Source organism: Prionailurus viverrinus, chromosome X, assembly GCF_022837055.1.
Source record: "Prionailurus viverrinus isolate Anna chromosome X, UM_Priviv_1.0, whole genome shotgun sequence".
In the NCBI taxonomy this organism is placed as follows: domain Eukaryota; kingdom Metazoa; phylum Chordata; class Mammalia; order Carnivora; family Felidae; genus Prionailurus; species Prionailurus viverrinus.
Window position 1 is genome coordinate 117,549,532 of NC_062579.1, and position 13,958 is coordinate 117,563,489.

The 13,958-nt window shown below is 37.9% G+C and overlaps 1 protein-coding gene across 9 annotated transcripts in view; it reads left to right on the forward strand.

Annotated features, from left to right (window-relative positions):
* Nucleotides 1-13,958, forward strand: part of PASD1 (PAS domain containing repressor 1) — a 188,555-nt gene that overhangs the window by 115,673 nt on the left and 58,924 nt on the right. For 8 of the 9 annotated variants that reach the window (XM_047844743.1, XM_047844742.1, XM_047844746.1 and 5 more), the window contains 3 exons: nucleotides 1,110-1,264; nucleotides 4,794-4,882; nucleotides 7,721-7,810. In XM_047844743.1, the coding sequence (XP_047700699.1) occupies nucleotides 1,110-1,264; nucleotides 4,794-4,882; nucleotides 7,721-7,810 (334 nt within the window). Of the gene's footprint in view, nucleotides 1-1,109; nucleotides 1,265-1,614; nucleotides 3,279-4,793; nucleotides 4,883-7,720; nucleotides 7,811-13,958 lie in introns of those variants that run through there. The other variant, XM_047844749.1, reaches the window with a different exon arrangement.

The window sequence follows — 13,958 nt, forward strand, 5'->3', positions numbered from 1 at the left end:
TGGGTTTTCCATAACCCATAGCCCCAACTCTGTTATAATACTAAGTGGATTACCTATGTAATGCATAGGTAAAGCAAATATTCCTTGAAAACCTCCCTCTTCAAACTGTGTCCTCCACCTTATACAGTGGTTGCCCAGAGCTGACACTACATAAATGATTTACACTCCCTGATAGGTTTAGAAGCCTGTTTTGGGTCCATGGCTTGCCTAGAGCTTAAATTCATACATGTTTGGAAAGATAAATTACCTTATTTTTCCAATTCAAGCATCTAAAATAAATTCCAGTGCACTGATTAAAAAGTTTTTGTCCAAATTTTTCAGTATGATCTGTTTTTCAAAGGTAAAAAACAATCTCAATTAGCATTTTATTGCTCAGCCTTCTCTCTGAGAAGGAGCAATGGCTTTGCAAGAGCCTCTTGAGTAATTACAGATCATTTAGAGAGATTTTTCTTTAATGAGAAGTACTCTTGTAAAAGCAGGTAAGAATATATGGTGGAACAAAGGTCCACCATTTAAATTCAAGTTAATTTGGATTGAATTTATTTTATATAATTCATAGGTCACCGTGCCAGACACTGTGCTGGGCTTTGCTATGGAAGACACTGAGACAGATCTGGTCCCTACTCTCATGGGCCTCACAGTCTAAATGAAATTGGCTTTCATTTCCTCATTTTATTTATTTTTATTTTATTTTATTTTTTTATTTAAGAAATATTTTTTAATGTTTATTTATTCTTGAGACAGAGACAGAGCGTGAACAGGGGAGGGACAGAGAGAGAGGGAGGCATAGAATCTGAAACAGGCTCCAGGCTCTGATCTGTCAGCACAGAGCCCAACAGGGGGCTTGAACCCACAAACTGTGAGATCATGACCTGAGCCAAAGTCAGACACTTAACTGACTGAGCCACCCAGGCGCCCCTCATTTCCTCATTTTAATATTGGCAGTTATTGTTGTCATATGAATGATCAATGGACTGGAGTTTTGCTCAGATGTTGACATTAACAACTCCCTTTCTCTCTTCTTATTTCTCCTCCATCCATTGTTCCACCATCTGAATTCTTAGACCTACCCTTACCATTAACAACCTTGATTGTTTTTTGTCACTTAGGGACGTATCTAAAATATCTGAAAATAAAAAGAAGGACCGGTACAGTTCCTTTTTCAGAGAACTGCGTGCCATAATTCAAGCTCATGGATATCCTGTAAAAGGAGACAGATATAAAACATCACAGCACACTACTGACCCTTCACAGAAGAAGGAAGGTTTGGTCTGAGCACCCTAACCCATTCATATAGCTTTTTGATTAGCCATATTGAAAACTAGTTGTGGGTGGGACAGCTGGATCTCTTCCTTTACTTCAAACATCTTTGGGAGAGATTAATGAATAGAGGATCTCCAGAAACACCTTCTTTTTTAAAAAAAAGTTTACTTATTTTGAGAGAGGGTGTGAGTGGGGGAGGGCCAGAGAGAGAAAGGGAGAGAGAGAATCCCAACCAGGCTGAGGAGTCCAACTTGGGGCTTGAACTCACGAACCGTGAGATCATGATATGAGCCAAAATGAAGAGTTGGATGCCTAACTGACTGAGCCACCCAGGCACCCCCCTGAAGCATCTTCTAATACACAGATACTTAGTTTCTCTTCATTCGTAAGTTTATTAATAGCCAATGCTTAAAATGTTATTAAGGTTCGTGGAAAAGTAGAATAAAGAAATGAGAATTAATAGAAGTATACCAGGCAATAATAATGCAGATTTATGTATCTTAGGCAATTGAAGCATATTGTAAATGTGGCTAAGGGGAACATGGTCCTGATGGTATAAAATAGTACCTATGATACCTAAGCAGGCTTAATTCAAAACATCTGAACAGGTTATACCCATATGCATATAATCATACTATAAAAATATCTTACCTTAAAAAAATATTTTCTTGACCCCATGATACTTCTGTTACTCTGTTTCTGTGTCCTCTTCACAGTACAACTTTTTGAAATGACTGTAAGACCTTTTCCCCGCATCTTCATCCTTCATTCTTTTCCTCAATCCACTCACTGAGGCTGCAGCTCTCACAACTCCACTACAGCTACTTTTGTCAGGGATAACAGTGACCTGCACATTGCTGATTGTTTGGCCCTTAACTCTCCTCATCTTCCGTGGCCTTTCAAAAACATTGGACAGGCGTCCACTCCTTTCTTCTTGAAGTACTTTTTTCTTGGCTTCCAGGATAACACACTCACTTCGTTTCTCTCTTAGCTCATCTGCTGCTCCTTCCCGTTTTTTCTTTCTACTTTTCTACTTCCCCTTTCAACTTCTGAACACTGGTGTGGCCTAGAACTCAGTCCTTGGACCTTTTTTCTTCTATGTCTACACTCATTTCCTGGGTAATCTCATCCAGTATCCTAACTGGAAGTGCTACCTGGATGTCAGTGACCTCTGCTTTATAAGTCTATCTCTAGCCCTGACCTACCTGAACTCCATACTCGAGAATCATACACGTTATTAAATCAGCAAGAGTTTCCCATGTGATTTCTTCACTTGGATATCTAATAGAAAGGTTATTATGGTCATAAAGGAACTTGTGGTCCTTCTCCACTTCATTGCCTCTCACACCCACCTACCCCCTCCCGGTTCTCCTTATTCCAGTAACTGGTACCACCAGTCATTCTTCCAGTGGCTCAAGCTAAAAATCTATAAATCATTCTTGTGTCCTCTATTTCTTCCACCTCCTCACCCAATCCATCAGCAAGTCCTTTTGGTTTTGCCTCTAAAATATATCTCAAATTTATTCACTTCTCCCCATTTCCATAGCCTTGGTATACCAACTTAATCCAGGCCACCATCATCTGTTACTTTTGCAGAAGCTTTCTGACTAGACTCTGCTTCCACTCTTGTTCCCCAATTTGATCTATTTTGCACAAACAGCCATAGTAGTCTTTTAAAAACGTATGTCACCCTCCTGCTTGAAAGTATTTCATATTCCATTCAGAGTAATGCTAACTCCTTAACATATACCCTACATGATTTGGCCCTGCCTTTCAGACTTCATTTCCTACTACTCTATCCTTTGGTCACCCTACTGTAGCCACTTTCACCTCCTGTCTGTAATTTAAATAGGACAAATTCTTTCATGCTTCACTTAACTTACTGCTTCCTCTGCTCAGGATGCTTTGCTCCCAGGTTTTGCTGTGGCTGTCTTCCTGTCACTCAGAGCTTGGCTCAGATGGTACCTTCAGTCAAGCTTTCCTTGATCACCCAGTCTAAATTATTGTACTTAAAGGTATATGAAATTATTGGTTCCATTGTCCATGTGTTCATTATCTGTCTACCCCTCCACCAGTCTATAAGATACAAAAGGATAGTTACCTCACTTGTCTTGTTCATACTATATCCTGAGCCTCTAGAACAAAGTAGGATACATAGTTGGAGCTCAGTAAATATCAGTTAAATGAATGAGTGAATGAATGAGGTTTAATTTAACAAGAATTACCAAGTTCCATATTATTAATTAAATACTGGACACTGGTGTGTTTGTGAAGAATTGGATACAGTGCCTCTCCTGCAAGCAAAACAAGAATAAATTTATGGACAATAGTAATGTAGATAAGCCTTTTATGGTTGATTGATAAAATACATTGGTTTTATTTTCTTGGAAATATGTAGACTCTTTTCAATCTCATTTATTTCTTTGGAGGGAGTATAGGAGATGAAAGTCACTAGGCAAAGCTGAAAGACAGTGGGGAAATGACTTCAGAAATCAGCTGTTAGAGAGTGTCATGGGTTGTTTCCTGAGCTTGAGGAGCTCTGACCAGAATTGAATTTCCAGGCTGGGACAGTGGTCGGAAACACTGATCTTGAGGCATTTGTGCAATTGGCATGGTTTATTTTGATATTCTGTCATTTTCCATGCAGTTACACACCCTCTTCTTTTCTTCTTTAGTGAGGGTTCTGGAACTTCTCTGCTCATGCTTGGTCTGCTTCTTACCTACATCTACTGATAGGAAAGGATCTGAGACTCATACTCTCTAAGAAAACAAACTCTGCTATCAGAATTATCCTTGTCAGGAGATTTAACATTTTTAATACGGGTAAAAGTTGTATTCCATGGGTCTCCTCTAAGTGAGGAGAAGAAACTAACAGTTAATTGACATGCATTAAAATAACTGGAGATTGGAGATTTGTGTTAGGGAAATCCCTGAGTTAGTGAAGTTAGTAGAGTAGATGGGATTGGGGGGGTGAAGGGAGCAGCTGTTGATGGCAAAAGCTCTGAGTGAGCACAGCAGCAGAAGAAACAGGGCTCACTGGGAAAATCAGAAAACCTTGAAGAGTGAAGAAGGATAGATGGGAGATAGAACATTGTTAACAGCTTCGAAGAGATATGAGATAGGGCTTAAAGATTTTCTAGTTAGGTGCTTGGATCTACCTAGAGCCCTTGACACAGCTTGTACCTTATCTTTCATATTAAAATTACCAGGTTTTGGTAGAATGCAGAAGACTTGAAGAAGTCAACAAAAGGAAATAACTGGAGGTTGAAAATCATAAAATCTTTGGAGAAGTGTGTACAAGTGGAAATTGAGTTGGATGATCTTCAAGGCCTTTTTCAATTCCAAACACTTCTCTGTTTCTGATCATTTATAAGCAATTAGTTAGTCTACATCAGCTCCTTAATTAGCACTCAGCATTTTCTCATGAGAGTCTTTTCTATAAAATTAATTATAACTTTGAAAAATGTAATACCCATATCTAATCATTTTAATGTGACAGTTTTCTATCCTTTCTTTGTTTTCCTAAAAAGGCAAAGTCAATCTGGAAACCTCCAGAGACATATCTAATTGGATTCCATCATTTCAGAGCTATGAAGACTTCAAGTGTAAGACACTACAAGTAAGAGGGCATTCTTTCTTGGATTATTTTATATGTAGAATACATGCAATAGAAGATAAAAAATAGTGTTTTTCACAGTGTGGCTTGGAGACCATACATATCAGAATTACCTAGGAAGCTTGGTGAAAACACAGATTCTTGGGACCCACCTTGAACTGTCTGAATCAGAGTCTCAATCCTGGTAGAGCCAGGAGCCTGCATTTCTAACAGGCTCTACAGATGCTTCTTTGCTAACTGAGTTTTGAGAACCACTCATCTTGAGTGACAACAAACACAAACAAGTCTTTGCATGGGTTAGTGGCAAATTAAGTAATATCTGGTAGACCCTTCAACATAGATTATTAGCCTCTATAAAACAGGCCTTCAAGTCTTATTTTTTTTCCGTCAAGGACATGAGGTGTTTATGGTTTCTATCTCCACGGAAACTGGTTAGTTTTACTAAATTCAAAGGCCACAACTAAAACCTGAATTACCATGGACTTTTTCTTTTCTTTTTTTTAATGTTTATTTATTTATTTATTTTGAAAGAGAAAAAGAGTGAATATGAACTGGGGAGGGGCAGAGAGAGGGAGAGAGAGAATCCCAAGCAGGCTCTGGCTGTCAGTGCAGATCCTGATGCAGGGTCCCATGAACCACAAAATCACAATCTGAACCTAAATCAAGAGTCTGCCGCTAAACTGACCTAGCCATCCAGGTGTCCCAGACCATGGTCTTTTGAGTCAGACAGATAAGGCTATGAATTATGCCTTTGTCATTTATTTGCTGTGTGTCCTTGAGAAAGTTATTATCTCTGATCCTTGATTTCTTCCTCTATATAATGGGTATTGAAAAATTGCCTTCACTGAGTTGTGAGAATAAAGTGGACATACTGTAAAATATCTAGCACACTTCCTCACTCCCTTCTCTGTGTCATTCAGTTTCCCATATTTTCCATCCCCATGTCTTTCTGTGTTGCAGTCTGAGTCATTTCTTTAGCTCTGTTTTCTTTCCAGCTATGTTCTAGCATACTATTTAACTGTACATTGTGTTTTTATTTTTGATAATAATATAATTTCTAGACATTTGTTTACTTTTTATGTCTGCCTGGTCAGTTTTGAGTCTCTTGTTCTTTCATCATATTTACCCTTTATTATTTATTTAAGCAATTTAAGCAAACTTCTTTTATATTCTATCTTCAGTAATTTTGGTATCTGCTGTTTTTTATTTTGATTCTGCATTTTGTTATTTATTCTGCCCATTGTTCATGTTTTATCTCTTCTTGTGTTTTCAATATCTTATTGTGAGCTCATGTCATTTGGAACTTTATCCACATGGATTCTTTGAGCCCTGGTTGTAAATTGCTTAAATTTTATTTATTTATTTTTGAGAGAGAGAGAGAACCCACTCAAGTGAGTGGGGGAGGGGGAGAGAGAGAGGGAGAGAGAGAAAATCACAAGCAGGTTCTACACAGTCAGTGTGGAGCCTGATGTGGGGCTCAAGCTCATGAACTCATGAATTCACGAACCATGATATCATGACCTGAGCTGAAATTAAGAGTAAGCCACCTAACTGACCGAGCCACCCAGGTGCCTCAAGCCCTGTTTTTAAAATGATTTCTCTAGAAATGATTTCAGTTTCTTTTTACTAGATGTCCAGAGTGAGAAGCACTTTATTTATTTAAACAATTTTTTAAAGTTTGTTTTATTTATTTTTGAGAGAAAGAGAGAGCATGAGCAAACATGAGCGGGGGAGGGGCAGAGAGAGGGAGAGAGAGAATCCCAAGCAGGCTCAACGCTGTCAGCGCAGAGCCTGATGCAGGGGTGGGCCCAATCTCACAGTCTGCAAAATCGCAACCTGAACTGAGATTAAGAGTCAGATGCTCCAGAGTTGGCCACCCAGGTGCCCCAAGACCACTTTAAACTAAATAATGGGCTTGGGGTCTGGAAAGTTACACAGGTAGTTTGTGAATTCCAGCTCCAAATCTGTGTGAGTGAGAGCTTCTGTTTAGTGATTCTCAGATGAGACTAGTTTTCTTTTCCTTCTCTAGCCAGAGCTGAGCCTGAGGCAGACATGTGCATTCACTCTCTCCCTTTGCTGGATAAGATCTATTTTGTCTGCTGAGAGTGTTACCCTTTGGGAAGCCTGGTTTTATGCAGAAGTCTCTGATTTCACTTCCCACCTTGTGTATGCCTGGTTTTGCTTTCTCTCTCCCAATCTCTATGCCATCAGTGTTATGTAGGTATTTACAAGGCAAATTCAGGCTCCAATATCCCCTTACCTGTTAATTCTCATGTTATAGTAATTTCTGATACCAGATTGTTTCCTTTACTTTACAATAAGCTTGGTTTTGTTTTGAAATATACATTTTTATATACTTTATTCATAATTTTAGGGGTTCTCGACCAGGAGGCACTTGTCTGGATATCAAATCCATTATATAGCAGGAAAGTGATGGTAATCTCCATATGTATAAGTAGGTGACTAACCACAAATAAAAATGCCCTGCAAAATATTCTTAGCATTTTTGAAATTAATTTTGAATAAATGTGAAACAACCTACACATGGAAATGAATCTTCCTAGCTTGTGTTGGAGAGCTTTGTGTTAATTGAGTATACATTAAAATTTGTTTGTCTAAGTGACACATCATTTGATAAACATCTCATGCTTAAGGTTAAGTAGATTCTGTGTAGGAGGCAGAATAATGGAATTTTAATTAAGTCTGTGCCTGCTTTATTGATATTTAAGGCCCACAATACATTTTCAGTGTGCTATTATAATTATTTATGCATTTAGAAATAAAGCTATCATTTTATTATTGTTCCACTATTTAATTACATTATTATTCTCTCTTCATTAGTCATTAGATGGCTTTATGATAATACTGAGCCTAGATGGAGTGATAATTTATGTCGGTGGAAGCATCACTTGTCTTCTTGGCCATTTACCAGTAAGTTTTTCCAGTTTTGGGGAAGGATCATTCTGGTTTATTGTTTAGGGGTTCATTATTTGTTTTCAGGAGCATATAACTCATCAGAGAAGATGTTCTCTCAATGTTGTCAAAATGTGCACTTGTTTTATTGTCATGTTTATTGGTTTAAGTTTTAAATCTATAAAAACAAATTGTGATATGAGGTAATGAAATAGTGTGTGTGTATGTGTGTTTTGTAAAGGGCCCCGAAGGCAATCTACAAAGAAGAATGTTCTTTTTAAAATGGAAGTCTCCTCAAAATCAGTCGGTAACCCCCAAGGTGACTACTTTGTGAAGCAGCCCTCACCGGGATGGAGGTGTTTGATTTTGTACATTTCCTTAGCGTCCACTACATACTAATTAAACAAAGAATGTCATGATTTGTTAATGCTGGCTCATGGTATCCATTTCCAGATCTGATTTGCTTTTTGTTTCTTTATATTAAAGAACAAATTATGATCTAATTTAGAAAAAAATATAGATATGATGGCATAGTTTAGCAGTACTGTAAGTATTGCTGGAGACATTTACATAGGAGTTGTAGTCAGGATCTGTGCTGTCCCAAAAGGTCACTCATTCCTGAGCTCTTTGGTATTATTATGCCCCTCTTCATGAAAGCTTTCTCTATCTTCATAAGATCATTGACTTAGAATATGTGATTACCTAGAATTTTTCTGGATCTTCAGGTTGAGCATCTAAAAAATATACCACTCAAATATGAAACTACTACATACCTTCCTGTTCCACTAATGCATGTGTGTGGAGTGAGGATAGGTAGAATACATCCACCTCCAATCTTGAAATCTCTGTCATTTGGCCAGTTGTGTGAATCTTATTTGGATTGTTGCTTTCATTGTATATAACTCATTCTACACAGTTGAGTAAAGAACTTGACACACCCTGGCCCTGAGATCTATAGCACTCAAGTTTGGAACATATAAATTAATAGAAGTCATGTTACATGATTCTTTAATTAAGTTAAAAGTGGATTTGAAGCTTATTCCACTAGTTATGCTATTCCAGCCAACATGTTGCAAGGCCCGGTTGGAAGCTTAGAGAACTTTTCTACTCTTTTATCTTTATTTGAAGATACTATGATCAATATCTTTTTTTCTCATTCTGTTTTATTTCTTTTAGAGAACAGTTCACATTTCCAAATTCAGCTTGTATGTGTAGGATGCCAAAACAGCTGAATAAAATACAAATATTAGATATTTTCATTTAATTAGACTTTAGAGCACTTATATCATGGAAGAAGAATGGTCTTATTAAATCTATATTAAAAGTAAGATTGTATGAGTATGATCCATGACAGATTAAGTTTTGTTATAGTGAAGACTAGAAATCTTCCCAAAGTCTTATATTAGATAGTACTTAAACCAAATTGGTCATTGTGAAAGGAAAGAAGAACTTTTCCTATTGTGAGGATTTTGCACAGTGAATGTCTTTGTCATGCTATCCTTGTTTCTTTTTTTTATGTTTTTTTCCTTTTTTTTTTCAATATATTAAATTTATTGTCAAATTGGTTTCCATACAACACCCAGTGCTCATCCCAAAAGGTGCCCTCCTCAATACCCATCACCCATCCTCCCCTCCCTCCCACCCCCCATCTACCCTCAGTTTGTTCTCAGTTTTTAACAGTCTCTTATGCTTTGGCTCTCTCCCACTCTAACCTCTTTTTTTTTCCTTCCCCTCCCCCATGGGTTTCTGTTAAGTTTCTCAGGATCCACATAAGAGTGAAACCATATGGTATCTGTCTTTCTCTTTATGGCTTATTTCACTTAGCATCACACTCTCCAGTTCCATCCACGTTGCTATAAAAGGCCATATTTCATTCTTTCTCATTGCCACGTAGTACTCCATTGTGTATATAAACCACAATTTCTTTATCCATTCATCAGTTGATGGACATTTAGGCTCTTTCCATAATTTGGCTATTGTTGAGAGTGCTGCTATCAACATTGGGGTACAAGTGCCCTTATGCATCAGTACTCCTGTATCCCTTGGGTAAATTCCTAGCAGTGCTATTGCTGGGTCATAGGGTAGGTCTATTTTTAATTTTCTGAGGACCCTCCATACTGCTTTCCAGAGCGGCTGCACCAATTTGCATTCCCACCAACAGTGCAAGAGGGTTCCCGTTTCTCCACATCCTCGCCAGCATCTATAGTCTCCTGATTTGTTCATTTTGGCCACTCTGACTGGCGTGAGGTGATATCTGAGTGTGGTTTTGATTTCTATTTCCCTGATAAGGAGTGAGGTTGAACATCTTTTCATGTGCCTGTTGGCCATCCAGATGTCTTCTTTAGAGAAGTGTCTATTCATGTTTTCTGCCCATTGTTTCACTGGGTTATTTGTTTTTCGGGTGTGGAGTTTGGTGAGCTCTTTATAGATTTTGGATACTAGCCCTTTGTCTGATATGTCATTTGCAAACATCTTTTCCCATTCCGTTGGTTGCCTTTTAGTTTTGTTGGTTGTTTCCTTTGCTGTGCAGAAGCTTTTTATCTTCATAAGGTCCCAGTAATTCACTTTTGCTTTAATTCCCTTGCCTTTGGGGATGTGTCGAGTAAGAGATTGCTACGGCTGAGGTCAGAGAGGTCTTTTCCTGCTTTCTCCTCTAGGGTTTGGACGGTTTCCTGTCTCACATTCAGGTCCTTTATCCATTTTGAGTTTATTTTTGTGAATGGTGTGAGAAAGTGGTCTAGTTTCAACCTTCTGCATGTTGCTGTCCAGTTCTCCCAGAACCATTTGTTAAAGAGGCTGTCTTTTTTCCATTGGATGTTCTTTCCTGCTTTGTCAAAGATGAGTTGGCCATACGTTTGTGGGTCTAATTCTGGGGTTTCTATTCTATTCCACTGGTCTATGTGTCTGTTTTTGTGCCAATACCATGCTGTCTTGATGATGACAGCTTTGTAATAGAGTCTAAAGTCTGGGATTATGATGCTTCCTGCTTTGGTCTTCTTCTTCAAAATTACTTTGGCTATTCAGGGCCTTTTGTGGTTCCATATGAATGTTAGAATTGCTTGTTCTAGTTTCGAGAAGAATGCTGGTGCAATTTTGATTGGGATTGCATTGAATGTGTAGATAGCTTTGGGTAGTATTGACATTTTGACAATATTTATTCTTCCAATCCATGAGCAGGGAATGTCTTTCCATTTCTTTATATCTTCTTCAATTACCCTCATAAGCTTTCTATAGTTTTCAGCATACAGATCTTTTACATCTTTGGTTAGATTTATTCCTAGGTATTTTATGCTTCTTGGTGCAATGGTGAATGGGATCAGTTTCTTTATTTGTCTTTCTGTTGCTTCATTGTTAGTGTATAAGAATGCAACTGATTTCTGTACATTGATTTTGTATCCTGCAACTTTGCTGAATTCCTGTATCAGTTCTAGCAGACTTTTGGTGGAGTCTATCGGATTTTCCATGTATAATATCATGTCATCTGCAAAAAGCGAAAGCTTGACTTCATCTTTGCCAATTTTGATGCCTTTGATTTCCTTTTGTTGTCTGATTGCTGATGCTAGCACTTCCAACACTATATTAAACAACAGCGGTGAGAGTGGGCATCCCTGTCGTGTTCCTGATCTCAGGGAAAAAGCTTTCAGTTTTTCCCATTAAGGATGATGTTAGCTGTGGGCTTTTCATAAATGGCTTTTATGATCTTTAAGTATGTTCCTTCTATCCCGACTTTCTCAAGGGTTTTTATTAAGAAAGGTGGTGGATTTTGTCAAAGGCCTTTTCTGCATTGATTGACAGGATCATATGGTTCTTCTCTTTTTTTTTTATTAATGTGATGTATCACGTTGATTTGCGAATGTTGAACCAGCCCTGCATCCCAGGAATGAATCCCACTTGATCATGGTGAATAATTCTTTTTATATGCTGTTGAATTTGATTTGCTAGTATCTTATTGAGAATTTTTGCATCCATATGCATCAGGGATATTGGCCTGTAGTTCTCTTTTTTTACTGGGTCTCTGTCTGGTTTAGGAATCAAAGTAATAATACTGGCTTCATAGAATGAGTCTGGAAGTTTTCCTTCCCTTTCTATTTATTGGAATAGCTTGAGAAGGATAGGTATTATCTCTGCTTTAAATGTCTGGTAGAACTCCCCTGGGAAGCCATCTGGTCCTGGACTCTTATTTGTTGGGAGATTTTTGATAACTGATTCAATTTCTTCGCTGGTTATGGGTCTGTTCAAGCTTTCTATTTCCTCCTGATTGAGTTTTGGAAGAGTGTGGGTGTTCAGGAATTTGTCCATTTCTTCCAGGTTGTCCAATTTGTTGGCATATAATTTTTCATAGTATTCCCTGATAATTGTTTGTATCTCTGAGGGATTGGTTGTAATAATCCCATTTTCATTCATGATTTTATCTATTTGGGTCATCTCCCTTTTCTTTTTGAGAAGCCTGGCTAGAGGTTTGTCAATTTTGTTTATTTTTTCAAAAAACCAACTCTTGGTTTCGTTGATCTGCTCTACAGTTTTTTTAGATTCTATATTGTTTATTTCTGCTCTGATCTTTATTATTTCTCTTCTTCTACTGGGTTTAGGCTGCCTTTGCTGTTCTGCTTCTATTTCCTTTAGGTGTGCTGTTCGATTTTGTATTTGGGATTTTTCTTGTTTCTTGAGATAGGCCTGGATTGCGATGTATTTTCCTCTCAGGACTGCCTTCGCTGCGTCCCAAAGCGTTTGGATTGTTGTATTTTCATTTTCGTTTGTTTCCATATATTTTTTAATTTCTTCTCTAATTGCCTGGTTGACCCACTCATTTGTTAGTAGGGTGTTCTTTAACCTCCATGCTTTTGGAGGTTTTCCAGACTTTTTCCTGTGGTTGATTTCAAGCTTCATAGCATTGCGGTCTGAAAGTATGCATGGTATAATTTCAATTCTTGTGAACTTATTAAGGGCTGTTTTGTGACCCAGTATATGATCTATCTTGGAGAATGTTCCATGTGCACTCACGAAGAAAGTATATTCTGTTGCTTTGGGATGCAGAGTTCTAAATATATCTGTCAAGTCCATCTGATCCACTGCATCATTCAGGGCCCTTGTTTCTTTATTGACCGTGTGTCTAGATGATCTATCCATTTCTGTAAGTGGAGTGTTAAAGTCCCCTGCAATTACCACATTCTTATCCATAAGGTTGCTTATGTTTATGAGTAATTGTTTTATATATTTGGGGGCTCTGGTATTTGGTGCATAGATATTTATAATTGTTAGCTCTTCCTGATGGATAGACTCTGTAATTATTATACAATGCCCTTCTTCATCTCTTGTTACAGCCTTTAATTTAAAGTCTAGTTTGTCTGATATAAGTATGGCTACTCCAGCTTTCTTTTGGCTTCCAGTAGCATGATAAATAGTTCTCCATCCCCTCACTCTTAATCTAAAGGTGTCCTCAGGTCTAAAATGAGTCTCTTGTAGACAGCAAATAGATGGGTCTTGTTTTTTTTATCCATTCTGATACCCTATGTCTTTTGGTTGGCGCATTTAATCCATTTACATTCAGTGTTATTATAGAAAGATATGGGTTTAGAGTCATTGTGATGTCTGTATGTTTTATGCTTGTAGTGATGTCTCTGGTACTTTGTCTCACAGTATCCCCCTTAGGATCTCTTGTAGGGCTGGTTTAGTGGTGACAAATTCCTTCAGTTTTTGTTTGTTTGGGAAGACCTTTATCTCTCCTTCTATTCTAAATGACAGACTTGCTGGATAAAGGATTCTCGGCTGCATATTGTTTTCTGTTTAGCACACTGAAGATTCTTTCTGGCCTGCCAAGTTTCAAAAGAGAGATCAGTCACGAGTCTTAGAGGTCTCCCTTTATATGTGAGGGCACATTTATCCCTTGCTGCTTTCAGAATTTTCTCTTTATCCTTGTATTTTGCCAGTTTCACTATGATATGTCATGCAGAAGATTGATTCAAGTTACGTCTGAAGGGAGTTCTCTGTGCCTCTTGGATTTCAATGCCTTTTTCCTTCCCCAGTTCAGGGAAGTTCTCAGCTATTATTTCTTCAAGTACCCCTTCAGCACCTTTCCCTCTCTTTTCCTCCTCTGGGATACCAATTATGCGTATATTATTTCTTTTTAGTGTATCACTTATTTCTCTAATTTTCCTGTCATACTCCT